This window comes from Macaca mulatta, chromosome 10 (assembly GCF_049350105.2).
Source record: "Macaca mulatta isolate MMU2019108-1 chromosome 10, T2T-MMU8v2.0, whole genome shotgun sequence".
Classification (NCBI taxonomy): Eukaryota; Metazoa; Chordata; class Mammalia; order Primates; family Cercopithecidae; genus Macaca; species Macaca mulatta.
In genome coordinates this window covers 106,981,433-107,003,028 of record NC_133415.1, presented here as the reverse complement: position 1 = coordinate 107,003,028, position 21,596 = coordinate 106,981,433, and the positions used below count along the sequence as shown (strand labels likewise).

Genomic DNA, 21,596 nt, shown 5'->3' with positions numbered 1-21,596 from the left:
CTACAAACTCCCCTTCTTGCTCAAGTTAAGAAAGTCTCTTCTTTTGTTGCATTTCAGTAAGACTCAAATCCTCCCCACCCTGGGAGGCGCAGAAAGCCAAACTTCCTCCAAAATAAAGGGAAAAAAAAAAAAAAAAAAAAAAACACTTCAGTCCAGGCTGGGGGAATCTGGCTCCCCGGGCCCCTGGCAGACGCCAGCAGCTTTTCTGGGTCCGCACTCATGGACCTCACCCGCCCGGCATCGCGATTGTGCAAGCGCAGGGCGGCAACCACGGCCGCCGCTGCCGGCTCCTGCCAGCCAGGGGAGGGCAGGGAGGCGCGTTCGGCGCACACCCGGTGAACTCCGGGCTTCGCGTGCCTTCCCGGGGGTTATCTCCGGGGTGGAGTCTGCCGCCCCCACCCCACCTCCCGCGCCTGGCGAACAGAGCCCAGGTCACCTGAGGCCCGGATGCCCTCGCTCACCTCGCTGACTCCATCCTCCTTCCACCCCCATCCTCTGGGTCCTGCGTCCCTCGGAGCCTGGCCAGCCGGGGGCCACTCCGCCCTCCTCTGCGTGCTCATTGGCCACCCAGGGCATGCCCGGTCTCCATAAATGCATGGTCCCCGGACATAGGAACATGGAGAGGGACAGGAGGAAACGCGGCACCAGCAGCATCTCATCTACTCTCCTTGACACCTCCTCCCCGTGGCTCCAGCCAGACCCTAGAGGTCAGCCTTGCAGACCAACAGGAGGACTCCCAGCGTTCCCTTTTCAAGAGGTCCCCAGACCCCGGCTGCCCTCTTGCAGCGCCTGTGGCTAGCGCAAGGAGGAACCAGTGCTCTGAGGCTGTCGCGTGGTGCAGCGTCGAGCATCCTTGCCGAGGTCCTTTCTGCTGCCTGTCCCGCCTCACCCCGCTCCATCACACCAGCTGGCCCTCTTTGCCTCCCTTTCCCAGAATCTTTAAGCTCCGAATCCCACCAGCGCTTCCTACCAACCTCACCCCACCCCGTCCCTGTGCCTTCCCGCGCTCCGGTGTCCCCCGCTGCCATGAGCTCCCCCATCAGCAAGAGCCGCTCGCTTGCCGCCTTCCTGCAGCAGCTGCGCAGTCCGAGGCAGCCCCCAAGACCGGTGACATCTACGGCGTACACGTCCCCTCAGCCGCGAGAGGTGCCAGTCTGCCCGCTGACAGCTGGTGGCGAGACTCAGAACGCGGCCGCCCTGCCGGGCCCCACCAGCTGGCCACTGCTGGGTAGCCTGCTGCAGATTCTCTGGAAAGGGGGGCTCAAGAAACAGCACGACACCCTGGTAAATACCTTTTCGCGCCCCTGACTCCCTTTCTCCTCCCTGTTCCGCCCTCCCAGCGGCGCTCCAAACCCTCCCCGACGTGCGCGGCGCACGGTGCGCTTCGGCGTCTGGGCAGTGAGGGACCCGGTTTCCCGAGGAGGAAGGAGGCAGGAGGAGGGAAAGCGCTTCGGCCACGGCGGAGGATGCGCGCTGACACCGCGCTGTGCCCGGCCCGCTGCAGGTGGAGTACCACAAGAAGTACGGCAAGATTTTCCGCATGAAGTTGGGTTCCTTTGAGTCGGTGCACCTGGGCTCGCCATGCCTGCTGGAAGCGCTGTACCGCACCGAGAGTGCGTACCCGCAGCGGCTGGAGATCAAACCGTGGAAGGCCTATCGCGATTACCGCAAAGAAGGCTACGGGCTGCTGATCCTGTGAGTCCAATCCGAGGGACCTGGGCATGCGGCCAGGCCTGATGAGCGTGACGGCGCCTGGAAATTGTGAAGAGGTGGAGTTAGAGTTCCCTGGGGTTGGATGCTTCTTATGTAGGGCGGATACCAAAGCCCCTCTCCGGTGCCATTGCAACCCTGAGCTCTTGTATAGATTAGAGTCGGTCCACGGAAAAGCTGTGCTGTGCACCGGGCACCTGCGTTCTCTCTGGCAACAGAGCAGGGCCACACCCTCCCATCAAAGAAAGGCCAAAACAGGGTTGTACAAACTGTGGTGCTCAGACTCTTGGGCAGGATGAGGTTCTGAAGTCAGCGTACCAGGCAAACATCTTATACAAACAAAATTGTCCTTTAAAATTCCCTGAAACACCTTGTAAGCTCAAGAGCCAGGAGTTAACCTCTTTTGCTTTTGACAGTGGCCTTTTCTGCAGAGGATTGCGGGGCATGCCTTATTTCTACTTGTAAAGGTGGAATAAGGAGGGATATCAAAGTTGTGTTTTAGGTCGGTAAGTGCTACAATGGGATGTGATTCTTCTGCCTTTAGTTGTTAGCATTTAACAAGTTAGCACCTTTACCCCCAAATTGTAATGCCTAATAGTTATATTTTCCAGGATATAATGAGGAATTGAAAACCCTGTTAATGCACGGTGCATCACAGGCTGTGTGGTCTGCTGTGGGGCAGGTGCATACAAGTACACGTTCACAAAAGGCTTATTACTCCAGTGAATCTCTGGCTGTATGTTATCATTTGGAGGCAATAGTAAAATTCTAAACATGAGATATTTTGTAAATACGAAGCCCACACCAATTAGTCGAAAGAAGACAAGATTCTTTCCTCAAACAGGTCTGAGTTGCTGGTGATGGGGTGTTCACATGCCCCCTTTTATGGCTAGGAATTGGCCCCGGGCCTTCCAGCCCCACTCCCTGCAAGGACACCTCAAAACCCCTGAACCCAAATTATCTGGACTTCAACTTTCTGGTGCAGTCTTTGACTAGGTGCTTTTGCTTCCTATTGTCAAACTATTGTCAAAATACGATCACTATTTTATCCCAGATATTCTAATGATAATATTCTCTGGATATTTCTCGGCATGATTCTCAGTGTTTATTTGATTTTATGGTTCCTGAAGTTGCAGCTGGGGGTATTTCTGCATCTCCCTTCTTTTCTTTTCAATGTGCTCTAAATGTATTCCTGCTTCTCTCACAGGGAAGGGGAAGACTGGCAACGGGTCCGGAGTGCCTTTCAAAAGAAACTAATGAAACCAGTGGAAGTGATGAAGCTGGACAACAAAATCAATGAGGTTTGTAGGCTGGGGCCAGCTTTCCTGGGGCTCTTGGGGACATAGGGATATTGGTGGAGCTTCAAGTCACAGCTACAAAATACAAAGGAAAAAAAGCATGCAATTTGGGTGATTCAAAGGGGGGTCTTCTCTTTCTCTCCATTCCTTCCTACAACCTCCTCCCCACCAAACCCTTATTTCTCCCTCCTTCACCCTCTTTTAAAGTCATATCACAATGAGGGAGCAATGGGGAGCATGGACTTTGGTATTCTACAGCCTTGGATTTGAGCCCCAGCCCTTCCACTCCCTGACTATGAGACCTGGCTATACCACTTACCTTCCCTAAGCCTCAGTTTTCCCATCTACAAAACGGGAGTAACAGTTCCTGCTGCCCGGGTTTGCTGTGAGAGTTAAATGAGATACCCTTGTAAAGTTCTTAAGTAGTGATATTTGAGGTAGGTTTTGCAGGAGTCTGAGGCAGAGAAGGTGGGGAAAGGCATTAAGAGACAATAGCCTTCTGAAAACAGGGAGGCATGAAATGACATGGTGTGTTCAGAGACTCAGTCATTTAGTGTAGCTGATGTGAGGCTTTCTCTGAAATGATACTGGACAGGTCTTAACAATATTTTTGTATCATACTAAAGTATCTGGACATCGCCCCTTTGCCAGCACAGAGTCAAAGGGGGTTTTAAGCATACAGTAATCTCTTTCTACTTCTGTTCACTTTGGATGTTTATTTTGAACTGGATGTGTCCCCAGATGGGATCACATAGGTGAAGGATTGCAAACTCAGAACCTTCCAGGGGCTACGGGACTAATATAAAATAATAAGGCAGACCCAATAAAAATTTCAGGAAACGTGATAGTGCGCGCCCCTCCTAGGAGGGACAGCAGCCCCAGTTCCAGCAAATGATTGCCATGTCGGAACGCAGACCTCGTGTCTCCAAGTCTCGTACTTATTATGTACATTGTTAAACTAGTAGTGGTAAATCCCCATGTTCATACGAAACCTCTTGATTTTTTAATGGTAACAAATTCAAAGAACTTTAAAAGGCACTACAGGGGCAAATTAAACATGCAACCTAAGTCCACACATGTGGACTCTATGGTCACACCAGCGCATGGCAGGCTCCAGGATGGCAACTTATCAGCTCTGTGCGCATAAGTGAGTGACTTGGCCTCTTTAAGCCTCAGCTTTCTCATCTGTTACATGGGAAATGAGTAATGACAGTACCTACTACCTCATGGGGTTGTGGGAGGATCAGCCAATACACTTTGTACAGTGTTTGGTACCATGTGGATCTCATTAAATGTGAGACATTCGTTATTGAAAACTCTGGTTTATGAAACTGGCATCCAAAGGCCTTATGTGACTGTCCCAAGGTCATAGACTACTTAGGGAAGGAGCTGCGTCCAGAATCGGTGGATCTTCTGGTTCCAAGTTCAACATTCTTAACACAACCACCAACCAATAAAGAGACGTTCGCTTGCCCAGATGTGGAAAGGCACACCTCAGGATAGCTGCCGCATCACAGTCCTTGAGATGCTGGGCCAACAGGGACGCTTGGCAGATTCCTTTGTGGTTTACTTCCCCATTCTGATTAGAAAAACAAAAAAAAATGTTTTCCTTTTCATAAATTGCCAGAATTATTTTTAGATCAAAAGCTGAAACTTAAGCTTCAGGGTGGCTTCAAGAAATAACCCAGGACGAGGTCGCTAGGGGATGAGGTGGATTCCCAGGGAGAATATATAATTAGTGTGACTTCAGGATGAATAACATTATGGCCAGTGAATATTCGATGTAGCAAGACCCGAAGTTAGCTCAGTGAGCTTTAAACTTTTGTTTTCCTTCAACGGCTTTAAAATGTGTCTTTTGCGGTTGTTTTCTTTGAAGGTCTTGGCTGATTTTATGGGCAGAATAGATGAGCTCTGTGATGAAAGAGGCCACATTGAAGACTTGTACAGCGAACTGAACAAATGGTCGTTTGAAAGTAAGTTGTCGTCATAGTCTTGCTCATTGATTTTGCAGATGATTTTGCAGATAAAACATGGCTCTTTTGACAACGCTTTTGTAAACATGCATTATTGCTGCCTAGGGAAAGGCCAGAGCAGCCCTTTTAATGCTTCTTTTAGGTGCTTAAGTTATGCCTTGAACTATGGATTGTTTATGGAGTCATACAACGAACATGTGTTGAACACTTGCTGTGTGTCTGGCACTGTGCTAGGTACTAGGGATATGACAATGAACGCAACACATAACCTTCCTGCCCTTGGGGAGCTTCTATGCTAGACAAGGTGATAGTCAACAAGTAAACACATTTTCAAATACACTCTTCCAGGGAGTAAAAGAAAACAGAAAGGGAGTTAAGAAAGAGCATGAAAGGTCGGCACGGTGGCTCATGCCTGTAATCCCAGGACTCTGGGAGGCTGAGGTGGGCAGATCGCTTGAGGCCAGCCCAGGATTCTGAGACCAGCTTGGGCAACACAGCAAAAGCTTGTCTCTACAAAAAATACAAAAATTAGTCGGGATTGGCGGCACATGCCTGCAGTCCCAGCTACTCAGGAGGCTGAGGTGGGAGGATTGCTTGACCCCGGGAGGTTGAAGCTTAAGTGAGCCATGATTGCACCACTGCATTACGGTCTGGGTGATGGTGTGAGACCCCGTCTCCAGAGAAAGAGAGAGATAGAGAGAGAGAGACAGACAGAGAAAGAAGGGAGGGAGGGAGGGAGGGAGGGAGGGAGGGAGGGAGGAAGGAAGGAAGGAAGGAAGGAAACAGAGAAAGAAAAAGAGAAAGGAAAGAAAAAAGAAAAGAAAGAAGAAAAGAAAGAAAGAAATAACATGAAAGAATGAAAGAGGGGCAAGTCCTTTTTAGTAAGGAGACATTTGAGGTAAGTCCTAAAGGAAGGGAAGGAGCAAATCACGAGGGTACCCGTGGAGGACTGTTCCAGGCAGCAGAGAGAGGAAGTACAAATGCCGGGAGGGGGAAACATGAGCACCGTGTTTGAGGAACTGCAAGGTGCTGGAGTGAGTGGATCACAATGAACAAGCTGGGAGGAAGGGGATCCTGTGAAAGATGAGGTCAGAAAGAAGACAGGCGTCCAACAGGGCACAGCTCATAGGTCCTGGCAAGACTTTACTCCTCGTCTGACTCAGGTGGTGCAAGTAAGGGAGGGAGGACATGACCACTTTCTTCAAAGATTACTCTGGAAATAAAGGGCAGAGCTCACTGCCCATGGGGGTGCAGGCAGGAGAGCAGGCAGCTGTGATCAGGTGGGAGAGTGCCTGGCTGAGGACCTTCAGGACTGTGGGAGAATCTGAGAGGGCCACCTAAGCCGGACATGGCCAGGGGTCGCTTCACGGAGATGGTGCCCCTCAGCTAAGACCTGATGGTTGAGTAGGAGTTCACCAGCTGAAAAGGGAGAAAGGAAGATGTCCCTACAGAAAAAGTGCAGAATGACAAGCGTATCCTGTAACAGAGGCTGGGAGAGGGTTGGCAACCAGCTCATGGAGAGCTGTATGGGCAGGAGTTTGAATATGAGCCTGTAAGTAACTGGGAGCTGTGGATTGTATTCAGCAGCAGTGCGATATGGGCAGATTTGCTGGGAGGATCACTGTGGCTGCTGTTGGAAGAGAGAGAAGGAAAACCTATAACACTTCCATAAATTCAGGGTCAGAAATATGGCCATAAATAGATAAATATAAAAATACATAACTTTTTTATTACTTATTTGAAACAGACTCTCACTCTGCCCCCAGGCTGAAGTGCAGTGGTGTGATCTTGGCTCACTGCAACCTCCACCTCCTGGGTTCAAGCAATTCTCCTGCCTCAGACTCCTGAGTAGCTGGGACTACAGGTGCACACCACCATGCTTGGCTGATTTTTGTATTTTTTAGTAGAGATGGGGTTTCACCATTTTGCCCAGGCTGGTCTCGAACACCTGACCTGTGATCCACCTACCTCGGCCTTCCAAAGTGCTGGGATTACAGGCGTGAGACACCATGCCTGGCTAACTTTTGTGTTTTTTAGTAGAGATGGGGTTTTGCCACCAGTTAGTCTCACTCCTGAGCTCAGATGATGCTCCCGCCTTGACCTCTGAGAGTACGGGGATTACAGACATGAGCCATCGTGCCCCTCAGGGTAACTAATTATTTTTAAAGTTCATATACCACCCAGAGCTGTCTCACATATTCCCAGTGGTGTACCTACCAACCACTGTGGAACACAAATGTGGCGAAACCTTGAAAGGCTGGGAAGAAATGAGTAGAGTTTGGAAAACACAGATGTAGTTGGAAAAGTTGTATGTGGGTGCTGACTAAGCTAATTGACTCTCACTCCTCAGGTTTATGATTTTAGGCCAGTTGTTTACCTTTTTAATCCTAGTTTCCCACTTTATAAGTCAAGAGCCAATTATCCACCACTAAAAAGGTGGCTGCAGTAATCCTGTATAATTTTTTTTTCTAGACTATGTCACCAAGGCTAGGGTGCAGTGGCCACTGGTACAATCTTGGCTCACTGCAACCTCGGCCTCCTGGGCCCAAGAGATCCTCCCACCTCAGCCTCCAGAGTAACTGGAACTACAGGCACATGTAGCCATGCCTGGCTAATATTTTTATTTTTATTTTTTTGTAGAGACAGGATTTTGCCATGTTGCCCAGGCTGTTCTCGAACTCCTGGGCTCAAGCAATCTGCCTGCCCCAGCCTCCTAAAGTGTTGGGATTACAGATGTGAACCACTATGCTTGGCCCTGTGTCCTTTTTTTTTAAAAAAAAAAAAAAAAAAAAAAAAAAAAGGTTACAAGAGATAATTTTTAGGACAATGGGGAACATTTTAAAACGGGACACAGTCGATTTTTTATGGAATGGTTGCTAATGTTCTCAGGGATGTTAATGACATTGTGGTTATGTAGGAGAATGCTTTATTCTTAGGACATTACTGCTAAATATTTAATGGTGAAGTGTCCTGAGAGCTCAAAATTATTTTCAAATGGTTCAGCACACACAGCCACATATACACTTGTATGCATACATACACACAAAGAGAAAGAAATGGCAGCAAGATGTTAATGAGTTCAGAGGATACAGGTATTCATTTTACCATTCCTTCAGCTTTTCTGTAGGTAAAATGTTTTGAAATGAAGAGTTGAGAATTTTATTTTTAAAAAGGTTCCTTCTAAATAAGATGATGAAATGGAAGAAAAAATAAAACCCTATGTAAAGTGCTAGTCCAGTACCTGGCATGTAATGGGTGTTTAGAACATAATTATTCCCTTCCCTTCTCCTCCTCTGGTGAATGGCTTCCAATTCATTATGTTTAGGCAGTAGAATCCAATAAGTGACTCTAAAAACACAGCTGAGTTAGAGGCATAGCGTAGACCTGACCCTGCGGCACCTTTGCTGGGGCCAGTGGATCTCTTGTGTGACTTACATGACTCAGGACAGTGGATCTCTGATCAGCACGTTCTAAGGTGATGAGTCATTGGACCTGGAGATAATTTCTAGAAAAGGAGAGTGATTGTGTCCCCGTTCTCTGACTCTTTGCTTTTCCTCGATATTCTTGCACTGTTGCCTTTTCTCAGAAAATCCCACATTTTTAAGAGGCATGGAATTGAGTCTTTAACAGCCAGCTAAACATAGACTCCAGCATTGCTGTGATTGTGTAAAGTGATGATTATTTTAAATGACAGGTATCTGCCTCGTGTTATATGAGAAGAGATTTGGGCTTCTCCAGAAGAATGCAGGGGATGAAGCTATGAACTTCATCATGGCCATCAAAACAGTAAGCCGTCTCTTTAAGAGAGCCGTTTTCTTGATTGATGTTTTACAGATCGATTTTTACAGAACTTCACAGTGTTTCCCAAAAACTGGCATACACACGTATTTTATTTCCCTAGTTAAGTATTCATTTTAATGTGCCTTATATATTTTAGTATATTGATGTGCATATATACAGCTGTCTCCAACCTTTTTGGCACCAGGGACCAGTTTCGTGGAAGACGGTTTTTCCATGGACAGGGCAGGGTGGTGGGGCGGGGGAGGGAGGATAACTTAAGTGCACTACATTTTACTCTGCACTTTATTTCTATTATTATTACATACTCACCATAATGTGGAATCAGTGGGAGCCCTGAGCTTGTTTTCCTGCAACGAGAAGGTCCCATCTGGGAGTGATGGGAGACAGTGACAGACCATCAGTCACTAGATTCTCCTAAGGAGTGTGGAACCCAGATCCCTCGCATAGGCAATTCACAGTAGGCTTCGCACTCCCGTAAGAATCTGACGCAGCCATTGATCTGACAGGAGGCAGAGCCCAGGTGGTAATGTTGCTGGCCCACTGATCACCTCCTGCGGTGCGGCCCAGTTCCTAACAGGCCACTGACCAGTATTGGTTCATGGCCTGGGGGTTGGGGACCCCTGCATATATGCCCGTAACATAAAGAAGCGCATTAAATCCATTATTTCTTTGATTAGGCAAGGTTAAAAGAGCTATTTTAATTAAAGATCAGTTGATTTAAAATACTTTTTAAAAGGAACCCAAAATGTTTCAGATTGTACCGTTTTGAATAGTTTGGGTGGTGTGTAGATAGGATAAACACTGAAATTGGTTTGGAAATCACTGAAGCTTGGAAATTATTAGAAATTGAAGTGAATATGAAAGTTATAGTTTTTCCTCTTTTTTTGTTTACAATTCAGTCATCAGATTGCAATTTTTTATCAAACACGTCCAGTGGAAAGTCATCCCCCATATTACCTTCAATATTGAAAGGAGGTGGAGGTGGGGTGTGGGCATTGCTCCCAGGACCAGTGCAGAGAGAGCCGGGGGCGTCCTTGTAATTCCAGCCTTTTAAAAAGTGCAGGGTGCTGTGGTTTAGAATGTTCCTCTTCCAGAACGAACGTTGTCTTTGAGAGAAGGAGAATTCAGAATAAAAAGGTGCTTGCATTTCTCTCAGATGATGAGCACGTTTGGGAGAATGATGGTCACTCCAGTCGAGCTGCACAAGAGCCTCAACACCAAGGTCTGGCAGGACCACACTCTGGCCTGGGACACCATTTTCAAATCAGGTAAAGGGCCGCCCTTCACATCCAGCCAGACCCAGCCCGGCATCCCTGGGTCTGGAGCTTCAGAGAGAAGGTGTGGAGTGATCTCCAGGGCCTCATCACCACGTTTAGGTTTTGCAAACACAGGTGTTTTGGGATTGCCCCGGCATACACAAATTCTAAGTAACAAGCTTTCTGTAGTCTTCTTTGGGAATTAAGAGTGGTTAAAAGTAAAATCTGGCGGGGCACAGTGGCTCCCCCGCATAATCCCAGCGCTTTGGGTGGCCCAGGCAAGCAGATCACTTGAGGCCAGGAGTTTGAGAGCAGCCCGGCCAACATGGTGAAACCCAGTCTCTACTACCAATACAAAAATTAGCTGGGCATGGTGGCGGGCACCTGTAATCCCAGCTACTCAGGAGGCTGAGGCAGGAAAATTGCTTGAACCCGGGAGGCGGAGGTTGCAGGGAGCCAAGACTGCGCCACCGCACTCCAGCTTGGGAGACAGAGTGAGACTCCATCTCAAAAAAAAAAAATAAAGTAAACTCTATGGAGTCAGGGAACCCTGAGTTCAAGTTGAGCTCTGTCACTGGTTGTGGTGGCTTGGCCAAATGTGCAATCACCTTTTCATCTTCAGTTGCCTTGTCTCTAAAATGGACGAATAATAATAATAAATAATCATAATAATAAGAGTACCTACCTCAATGTAACTGTTTCTGGGTCTAATACAGATTATAGTTAACATAAAAACCTGGCATATCACAGTATCTCAGTGGACTAGAGCTGTTTCTGCTACATGACAAAGGGGGATATTTGATGCTAGGCATTGTTCACTTATACATTTATTTAACCCTCACAACACACTATAAGGTAGGTCCTTTTGTTAGCCCTGAGAGGGGTACCTGAGACACATAAAAGTTAACAAACGTGGCTGGGCGCCGTGGCTCATACCTGTAATCCCAGCACTTTGGGAGGCCAAGGCAGGCAGATCATAAAGTCAGGAGATTGAGACCATCCTGGCTAACACAGTGAAACCCCGTCTCTACTAAAAATACAAAAAAAAAAAAAAAATACCTGAGAGTAGTGGCGGGCACCTGTAGTCCCAGCTACTCTGGAAGCTGAGGCAGTAGGATGGCATGAACCTGGGAGGCGGAGCTTGCCGTGAGCCGAGATCGCGCCACTGCACTCCAGCCTGGGCGACAGAGTGAGACTCCATCTCAAAAAAAAAAAGAAGTTAGCAAACGTTCCCAAGATTGCATGCCAGGTGATGGCAAAGCCAAGGTTTGAAGCCAGACAGAGGGCTTCCTGGACTCGAACTCTAACTGCTGTGCCATATGTGATGACCATTATTATTACCATTTCCATTATTATAATAAGCCTGGTGGTTGTTTAATAGTGATGAAGGTGCACGCCTAGATTTTATGTTGTAAATATTAGAAATTTTTACCATTATTGTCAACATGGACGAGCAGTGTATTTGTGCATATGTATGTGGGGTATGTGTGCTTAGTAATATCTGGGTCCAAGTTGGATTCTGAAAGTGAGCCCAAATCCTACCTTCTTTTACGCTTATTTCTCCCAAGATCTAAACTCTTACTACTCAAAACTATGACCTGCAGCCCAGTGGCATCAGCATCACCTAGAAGCTTATTAGAAATGCAGAGTTCCTGGCCTACCCAAGCCCTGATTCAGATTCTGCATTTTGAGAAGATGCCTAGGTGATTCCTATCCACATTGAAGTTTGAGAAGCCTCACTCATGTGGGTATTGAAAAATCCTTGCAGACTTAACAAGAAGGCAATAATTAGTGTGTGTAACAAATTGTCAGTGTTCCTGAAAAGACTATTTAGATATTGCAAGAAGGATTTTGGACTGAGATCTTCTTTTGTGATTTTCCTCATCCTCATTTTCAACTGACTTCCTCTCTTTCTTCTCTGCTCTAATAGTCAAATCTTGTGTTGACAACCGGTTAGAGAAGTATTCTCAGCAGCCTAGTGCAGATTTCCTTTGTGACATTTATCACCAGAATCGGCTTTCAAAGAAAGAATTGTATGCTGCTGTCACCGAGCTCCAGCTGGCTGCAGTGGAAACGGTAAGGGTGGGCTGGATTTGAGTTTGCTAAATGAACAGTCTGTACAATTTTTAGATGACAGATTTTAAATAGTAATTCATCTCATTCATGTCACCGGGATTCACTGAGCACCAACTTCACAAAAATGAAAAGTCTCATACTAGATGCCACTGTGCATCCGTGCATGGCCTTTTGTGCTTAAACACTGGGTAGGAGGAGACTTCGTGTGCCCCAGTGACAAAAACCCAGAGTGGGATGTGATGAGTGTCGTGATGTCCATGCACGCTGCTGCAGGAATTCAGGAGCAGTAAAGTTGCCTGCCCTGGCAAGATACAGAATCCAGATTTTTCAAAATTGGATGTATTTTGTTCGGTTGTACATGTTACCCCAAAGTGCCTAACTGTGGCTGTTACTTACTGTAAAAAAAAAAAAAAAAAAAAAAAAATGGCATACTCTCTTTCAAGCCAATAATATTTTTATCGCTTAGAATTGTAAACAAAGTCCCAAAGAGTCTGGGACAAGTGGATTTTAACTGAAACGAAACAGCTCATTGTAAAGACCAAAATTCTGTCTCTGATGTGGCCGATACTCCCTAGGGGATAGTAGATACTAAGTGCAGACCAACCCTGCCATAGGCATTCAGGTAGGTTGAATTGACCTGGATACTGGTTTGAGCTGTGATGGGAGTGACACACACTAACCTCCTCCTAAGTGCAACATTTACTCCATGCATCTTAAAGTTCCTAAGCAAAATGTAAAGCAGTTGTTTATTTTCCATGTGTTTCCCCTTCTGTGCTGTTTCTTGCCTGAAGTAAAGGTAGGTTTTCTATATCAGGAGATAGCGAGGTTCTCATTTCTCCTCATGCTCCAGAAGGCTGTTGAAAGTGGGAATCCATCCTCGCTCACTTTCCTATTGAACTACTTACCCTGGGAGGCTCCTTACAGCGGTGAAAGTAAAGTGTCACCCATTATTCTTTTATATTTTCAACTGGAATGTGACCTCTCTGAGAGCAATGGCGTAGGGTTGTCCACTGCTGTGATTCCAGGACATAGAACAGTACTTGGCATCTAGTAGTGGCTGATAGATACTTGTTGAATAAATGAATTCAGGAACTATTGAGCGCCTACTGTATGCCTGGGACTGTTCCAGGTTCTTGAGAGACCACCATGAACCAGAGACAAGGGTTCCCACTCTCATGGAACGCGTATGCAAGTAGGGAAGACGGACAGTAGCCATGTAAACAAACAGATGTGGTCACTTTAGATAGTGGTATGGATTGCAGAGGACGCCATCAGGATGGTGTAATATAGAGGGGTGGAGATGATTAAAGGGGAGCCCTGTCTGAGAAAGCAGTACTGGAACTGACTCTGGAATGATGAGAAGAGCCAGCCACAGAAAGACCTGGTGGAAGAGCACTGCAGGTAGAGGAAACGGCCCATGCAAAGGCCCTGGGGCAGAAAGAGGGATGGAGCTGGAGAACTAGCAAATGTGGTGAGAGCTGAGACTGGAGAATTGGATGAGCCTTGTTAGTCAGAGCCTTGTGAGCCCAGCCTGGGTAAGGCATTAGATTTGATTGCACCTGTGATGGGAAGCTCTTGCAGCATTTTAAACAAGGGAATCACCTGATCATTTATGTTTTTGAAAGTGGGCTCTGGCTGGTGGATGGAGAATGATGAACTTAGCCAAGAGAGTGGGTGCAGCAGGCCAGTCAGTGAGCTCGGTCTGTTCCACGGAGGTCAGTCCAGGACAGTTTGTGCCCCCGAGGTTTTCCAGGCCACTTCCCCTCAAATCAGCTGCTGCAGCTTAGCCCCTGCAGTTTTCCCTACAGGCTCAGACTGTCTTACATGGCTTTGGTAAAAGCTACAGTTATCTGCCTTTTGGAAACTATTTGGTACTTGCGGTGAGGGACTCACTGATATGGTTAAATCCATTTCTTTTTTGGTCCTGGCTATTCTGAAAGTCACATTTGGAAAATCAGAGCCATTTGAAAGTGTATCTAATTTGATGGCTACACCCTCTTCCTGTTTTGTAAATTAGACTCTTACAATCATGGCGTCTATAGTTTATTTGCAGCCGAGGCTGCCAGTCCTCTGACATGAAGAAGCCTGCCTTGGAGGCATCTTCTTCCAAAAATAATAAATAACCATAGTCTCTGAATGGTCGTGCACTTTGCTCATTTGTGTGAGTGGCACATGGCACTTAGCAACAGCGCCTTCATGTCTGTGGAGGTGGACACAATGATCATTTTCAGGGAATATTTGGCTTAAGTTAGCGAAGTACGGCCTAAAAATAACTACATATGAATACTAGTGGTGAATATTATGTAGCTTAAAGCTACACTGGCTGTTTCCATCAATATTTTTTCTCCAGTCATTGCCTGTGCAGACAAAATAAAAGATGCCACTTAAAAGGGCGTAGGCCTTTGTCAGAAACTGTAGCTGGAGTACTCAACTCAATGCTTGAATTTCTTATTTTGGTGTTGGCACCCTCGTATGAGGGCTCTTTACATGTGGTTGAAACCCCGAGTGTAGATAGTGCCTGTTTATTTTTGTGGTAACTTTTTAGGGTGTGGCCAAAGGAACTTTTAAATTTCAGAAATGCCGTTTCTTGTCCATTTCCACTATAACATTTTCTTAAAGCCTCTCATTAGCAACACCCTGAGGATCATCATCCCTCTCTGTTTATTCCATTTTTATATCAATGTTTTTTGTATCAAGTAACTTTTAATTAAATGTTTATTTTGAGATCATTGTAGATTCACATTCAGTTCTAAGAAAAAATAGAGAGGGATCCCTTGCATCCGTCGTTTCCCCTAATAGTAACATCCTGTCTAACAAGAAAACGTTGTCACAATCCCAAAATTGGCATTGATTTAACCCGCTAATATTCTCATTTCACCAGTTTTACATGTACTCATTTGCGTTCGAACAATTATTGTGTCAAACCATATTTTAGGTCAGGTGCAGTGGCTAACACCTGTAATCCCAGCACTTTGGGAGGCCAAGGCGGGTGGATCACCTGAGGCCAGGAGTCCAAGACCAGCCTGGCCAACATGGTGAAACTCTGTCTCTACTAAAAATACAAAAATTAGCCAGGCATGGTGGTGGACGCCTGTACTCCCGGCTACTCAGGAGGCTGAGGCAGGAGAATCGCTTGAACCCGAGAGGCGGAGGTTGCAGTGAGCTGACCTGGTGCCACTGCACTCCAGCCTGGGCAAGAGTGAGACTCCATCGCAAAAACAAAACAAAACAAAACTGTATTTAAATGTTCTAAAGCAGCTGATTAAAGGATTATACTTTGGTTTCCTCAGTAATTAATTTAAAATATATCCTTAATTGATATGTTTTATGAAATAAATCTGCTTTTTTATATATTGGATTTTCTAAAGGCATAGCTATAAGGATGCATGAAGAAGCTTCACTAATATATTTGCAGAATAAGGTGGTAGGCATCTTATACCTTTTTTCAGCTAATAGTGGTTTAATGCAGTTATTTACAAAAACTCAAGTTTACGTCCATTTGGCTTGCAGACAGCAAACAGTCTCATGTGGATTCTCTACAATTTATCCCGTAATCCAAAAGTGCAACAAAAGCTGTTTAAGGAAATTCAAAGTGTATTACCTGAGAATCAGGTGCCACGGGCAGAAGATTTGAGGAATATGCCATATTTAAAAGCCTGTCTGAAAGAATCTATGAGGTAAGAGCCTATCTCTGAGCCAATATAAATGTGTTAGAACACTGTTCTCTTAATTACAAAGCAAGGGGTCCCCTACTCATGGACAGCTTCCCCTAGCTAATTAGAAACAATTATCACACCGCAAAAAAATCTTTGGAGCCATATTTCTTTTCTGGCACTCATTTCCTAAATCATTTGGGCAAATTCTATTAAATCTTGGAAAGTCAGTGCCCTCCCCTTTAATTCGATAATCTTGCTACTCTAATGAACACGGTAAGCACTAATTAAGATAGGGGCATGATTGAAGGCTATGAGATGGAAGCTCACAAAAGAGCTATATTGTTATGTAATAGGACGTACAGACAGCTTTGTTTTTGAGCCTCCGGTATAAAACATTTTTTGGAAATTCTTTTTACATCCTTTTGGGAAAATAAAACTCAACATTTTAGGATGAGAAGGATACTGTCAACTTTGTCAAGAGTACATAGGAGAAACATAGAACAAACATCGCGCTTCAAGAGCTAGCATAGAAACATACAAATTGAAGTCTGGAGTGAAGTACAGAGAAAACCAATGTTAACAGTTTACTAAACACCCTTGCACTGGGGTTTTAACTAACTCAAGAAGATAAGAGGAACAAGAAATACAATTATTGAGAAGAGAAAGACAACTTCTTTAGGAAGATCTGTGATTATGCTGCCTTTCTGAGTATGCACTTGGGCTGCACTTATTTAATCCAATCTGCATTCCCACTGACACTTCAGAGAGAACTTAGACGGTGCTCGTGCTCACCTTGACATCTTTGATTTTACGTTTTCAGGCTTACGCCGAGTGTGCCATTTACAACTCGGACTCTTGACAAGGCAACAGTTCTGGGTGAATATGCTTTACCCAAAGGAGTAAGTCGAATTTGTATATTCTACACCTTACAAAACCTTGGAAGATACACTTTGCAAATATTCGTCAGATCTCCCTAGACTTTGCACTGGAAAATATTCATTTTGGAAATACAGAGATGGTAGTGAATGTTGCATAGTATAGAATTAGAACTAATGGCTATGGAGACAGAGACCTGGATTCAGTCTCACCTTTATCTGTGTTGTCTTGAGTGAGTTACATAATCTCTGTGAGCCTCAACTTCAACTGTAAAAGGGGTTTAATAACAGAATCTGCCGCACGGGATTGCTGTGAGTATTGTGCACAATTTTAAAGCCCTTTACCTGTTTATTACCTGGCACATTTTAAGCCTCCGTGCATATTGGCAATCATCATTATTATACATTTGTGGATTTGGCTTTTGATTTGTAAGGTGACAACTTTTGTAAATGTTGTCATTCAAAGGTATCTTCTGGTTATTTTAAATACTATGTGTTTCTGTGTGTTTTTAGACAGTGCTGATGCTAAATACCCAGGTGCTGGGATCCGATGAAGACAATTTTGAAGATTCAAGTCAGTTTAGACCTGAACGTTGGCTTCAGGAGAAGGAAAAAATTAATCCCTTTGCGCATCTTCCATTTGGCATTGGAAAAAGAATGTGCATTGGTCGCCGATTAGCCGAGCTTCAACTGCATTTGGCTCTTTGTTGGGTAAAACCTTTACTGGTTTCTGCAATTATGTTCTGTGCTATTTCACAAGGCAGAAGAAGAGAGGGGTAATTCTGTTTTTGTGTGCATGCGCATTGCAGATTGTCCGCAAATATGACATCCAGGCCACAGACAACGAGCCTGTTGAGATGCTACACTCAGGCACCCTGGTGCCCAGCCGGGAGCTCCCCATCGTGTTTTTCCAGCGATAAGATGCCTCAGGTGAGCATCTAGGCGATTCCTTATCCTCTGCAAGGTAGGGAGAATGACGAGGGATGAGCTATGCTGGGAAGTCAGCCAGGCTGGGGTTTGAATCCCAGCTCACCTCTAATTTGCTGGGTGACCTTGAGCAGTTCCCTAAACTCTCTGCTTCCTTTTTTTTTTTTTTTTTTAATTTGTAAAATGATGACCCAAAGAGTGTGTATCACAAAAATTTAATGTGAATACCAAATACTTATTCCTGAGCCTGGCATCAATTCAGTGTTCAGTAAATGCTAGCAGCTGTTCATGGTTTTTGCATGTGAATAGTAAGGCTTGGCAAACTTTTTCTGTGAAGGGCCAGTTGGCAAATACTTTAGGTTTTGTGGACCAAACAGTCTTTGTCACATCCTCTTAATACTACCTTGGAGCATGAAAGCAGCCACAGACAATTTGTAAACTAATGAGTGGGCTGATGTTCTAGCTTTCTATTGCTCCCACCGCAAATTACTAAAATTTAGTGAGTTAAACGACACAGATGTATTATCTTACAGTTCTATAGATCAGAAGTCTGATGAGGCTCTTCCAGGCTAAAAGTATCGTGTCGTCGGGGCTCTTTCTGGAGGTTCTAGAGGAGGATCTATTCTCTTGCTAGTTTGGGTTGTTGGCAGAATTTAATTCTTCATGGTTACAGGACTGACGTCTTTATTTTTTTTTTGCTGCTGTCAGCTGAAGGCTATACTCAACTTTGAGAAATTTCCCATATTCCTTGGTTCATGAAACCTTCCCCATCTGAAGCCAGTAGCAATGGTCGGTTGAGTCCCTCTCATGCTTTGAATCTCTCTTTCTTCTTATATGGCTTCTGTCTGACAAGATATTATCCAGGATCATGTCTCCCACCTCAAAGTTCATAAATTTAATTTCATCTGGAAAGCCCTTTTTTTCATATAAAGTAGGATATTCACATGTTCCAGGGATTAGAGCAGTCACATTTTAGGAGGACCGTTATTCTGCCTACAAAGGCTGTGTTCTGATAAATTTTACAAAACACGAGCGGTAGACTTTATTTAGCCCTAGGGTCTAGGTTTGTGTTATGAAATGACTTGTACGATAAGTGTATGTATTTATCAGCCTGTATTGAACACAATAGAATATTTTTTCTGCAGTATGCCATTCAATGCTTTTTCTGACAGTAGAGGAGTTCTCATGTTCCCTCCACAACTTTTGCCATATCCATATACCAACCAACTGCTATTTATTTCAATACTTACTGAGTTATTTCCTTTAAATTAACATAAGCCTAATACTATATGTTGGCCTTGTGCTGAGTAATAATTTCCTTAATGAAATTAAAAGTTAGTAAGTCTAGTTATGTTCTCCTAATAGGCATTAAAATGAATTCAAAACTATTGAAGTGACCAAAAGTTAGCCTAAGAAAGCTCTTTTTTTTTTTTTTTTTTTGAGATGGAGTCTCACACTGTCCCCCAGGCTGGAGTGCAGTGGTGCAATCTCGGCTCACTGCAACCTCCACCTCCCAGGTTCACACCATTCTTCTGCCTCAGCCTCCCGAGTAGCTGGGATTACAGGCGCCCACCACCATGCCCGGCTAACTTTTTGTATTTTTAGTAGAGATGGGGTTTCATTATGTTGGCCAGACTGGTCTCGAATCCTGACCTCGTGATCCACCCGCCTTGGCCTCCCAAAGTGCTGGGATTACAAGCGTGAGCCACCACCCCCGGTGGTGGAACGAAGACATTTGTAACATATGGCTTTAGAGAGTGACATGTCAGCATTTAAACCCAGATTCTATCATTTTGTTCTGTTAGCAGCACCTCCTGGGATTTGCCTGGAGAGAAAATACTGTTTGCGAGTGGCAAGTTCAGGAGCATTTGCTAATTGGTAGATTATTTAGAGAAACATGCAATTACAGATAAAATTTCTGAACAAGGCCCAAATGAATACATTATTATTCCTCTACCAAGTGTCTGATGCTGTTATGAAATTTGTCCAATTCTGAGCATCCCAGCCAACAGAACTGAATCAAGTAGGGTAAGGAAAGTGTTCTAGCTTAGTGGTGAGACCCCAGTCTTCAGCCAAGACAGCGTGCATGTTTATCACAGTAAGCCGCACCTTTGGTAAAAGCCCATGGCAATTTAAGTTTTAGCATTTTTTTTTTTTGGCTAATAATTTGTCTTGTTTAAATACATTTTTTTGATATATAATTACGGTGTACCTTTTTTTTTTTCAGATTTTTTTTTTAACCAAGACCAAAACAGCCATTTCGACTTTTCTGCAAAAATGGTGCTTACGGCTTCTGCATTACCGGAACGCAAACTTCAAAAGCCCACATCATACAATAGCTTATAAAGAATATTTAGGCCCAGGTGTTGATATTTTTTCTTCTGCAAAATTGTTCCAGAAGCTATACTGTCTTTCTAGACCGTGGTATTTGTTAACGTCATATCCAACTCAGGGAAGCGGACTGAGTGCTGGGATTCAAGGCATTCTACAGGGTTCACTGCTGGTTTACACTTCACCTGCGTCAGCGCTGTCTTCAGGTGCTTAGAATGGCCTGGGAGCCTGTTCTCTCTCGCATCTTCCATGACATGAAAGGGAGGCTGGCACTTGTCAGTCAGGTAGAGGTTACGAACCATTTCAGCCCCTGGCTACCACATTCACTGTCTGAATCTTTAATTCCCAAGAATAAGTTTACATTTCACAATGAAAGACCTACAACAGCTAAATTTTCTGGGGCTGGGAGTAATACTGACAATCCATTTACTGTGGCTCTGCTTTAATGTACTACTTAGGGAAATGCCTGCTTAATAATGTAAGCCAAGCTAAATGATCGTTAAAGTGATCAGGCCTCCCATGAAATTGCGTTCTTCCTGAATTGAAATAGAAACATTATTGGGAAACTAGAGAACACCTCTATTTTTAAAAGGACTTTAATGAAGTCAGACATCTTATAAGACTAGTGATTCACTGGGGCATCATTTTGTTAGAGGACCTTAAAATTCTTTATTTTTTTAATGTGATTCCTTTATGGCATTAGGGTAAGGATGAAGCAACAATTTTTAAATTGTGTATGTGCATATGAAGCACAGACGTGCGTGTGTGTGTGTCTGTGTGTGTGTCTGTGTATGTGTGTGTGTTCTAATGGTAATTTGCCTCAGTCATTTTTTTTAATATTTGCAGTACTTGATTTAGGATCTGTGGTGGAGGGCAGTGTTTCAAAGTTTAGTCACAGCTTTAAAATATTCAGTGTGACTTTAATATTATAAAATGATTTCCCATGCCATAATTTTTCTATTAAATAGGACAATTATAAAGCATGCAAAAGTTAGAGATCTGCTATATAACATTTGTTTTGTGATTTGAACTCCTAGGAAAAATATGATTTCATAAATGTAGAATGCATAGAAATGCATGTAATACTTGTAAGACTTAAAAATTGTGTTTACAGATGGTTTATTTGTGCATATTTTTACTACTGCTTTTCCTAAATGCATACTGTATATAATTCTGTATATTTGATAAATATTTCTTCCTACATTATGTTTTTAGAATGTTTCAGAAATATACATTTATGTCTTTATATTGTAATAAATGTGTACATATCTAGGTATATGCTTTCTCTCTGCTGTGAAATTATTTTTAGAATTATAAATTCACATGTCTTGTCAGATTTCATCTGTATACCTTCAAATTCTCTGACAGTAAAAATAAAAGTTTTTAAATATTTGAGAGACTTCCTCTCTTTATTGCCTTTGTTACAGCAAAATAAAAACAAATTCAAACTTTATTTTACTGGTAAAAAATTTTCTTATATGGCCTATAAGCCCTATATCACAAAATTTACCCTTAGATAAATCTAGACTTTAATAGCGGTTTTACTGAAAGTGTATTCTTGGAACTGCAAAATAACTTGCCATTTTTTTGCTGCTTAAATATTTCTCAAGTCCGGTTACTTCTATTTCTACCCCCTTTCCAATCACACAATCAACCACACTCTGGTTATGTGATTGGAAGCGGGGTAGAATGG

At 44.1% G+C, this 21,596-nt stretch overlaps 1 protein-coding gene across 1 annotated transcript; it reads left to right on the top strand.

Annotated features, from left to right (window-relative positions):
• The first annotated feature begins 239 nt into the window (after window positions 1-239).
• Window positions 240-21,298, top strand: CYP24A1 (cytochrome P450 family 24 subfamily A member 1). The gene is made up of 12 exons (XM_015148746.3): window positions 240-1,284; window positions 1,505-1,695; window positions 2,918-3,011; window positions 4,885-4,981; window positions 8,676-8,767; window positions 9,939-10,050; window positions 11,969-12,114; window positions 15,625-15,791; window positions 16,591-16,669; window positions 17,159-17,356; window positions 17,455-17,575; window positions 19,800-21,298. Exons 1-11 carry the CDS (start codon window positions 1,027-1,029, stop codon window positions 17,563-17,565), a joined length of 1,545 nt encoding a protein of 514 aa, XP_015004232.1. The 5' UTR covers window positions 240-1,026; the 3' UTR covers window positions 17,566-17,575; window positions 19,800-21,298.
• The last annotated feature ends 298 nt before the right edge of the window (window positions 21,299-21,596 follow it).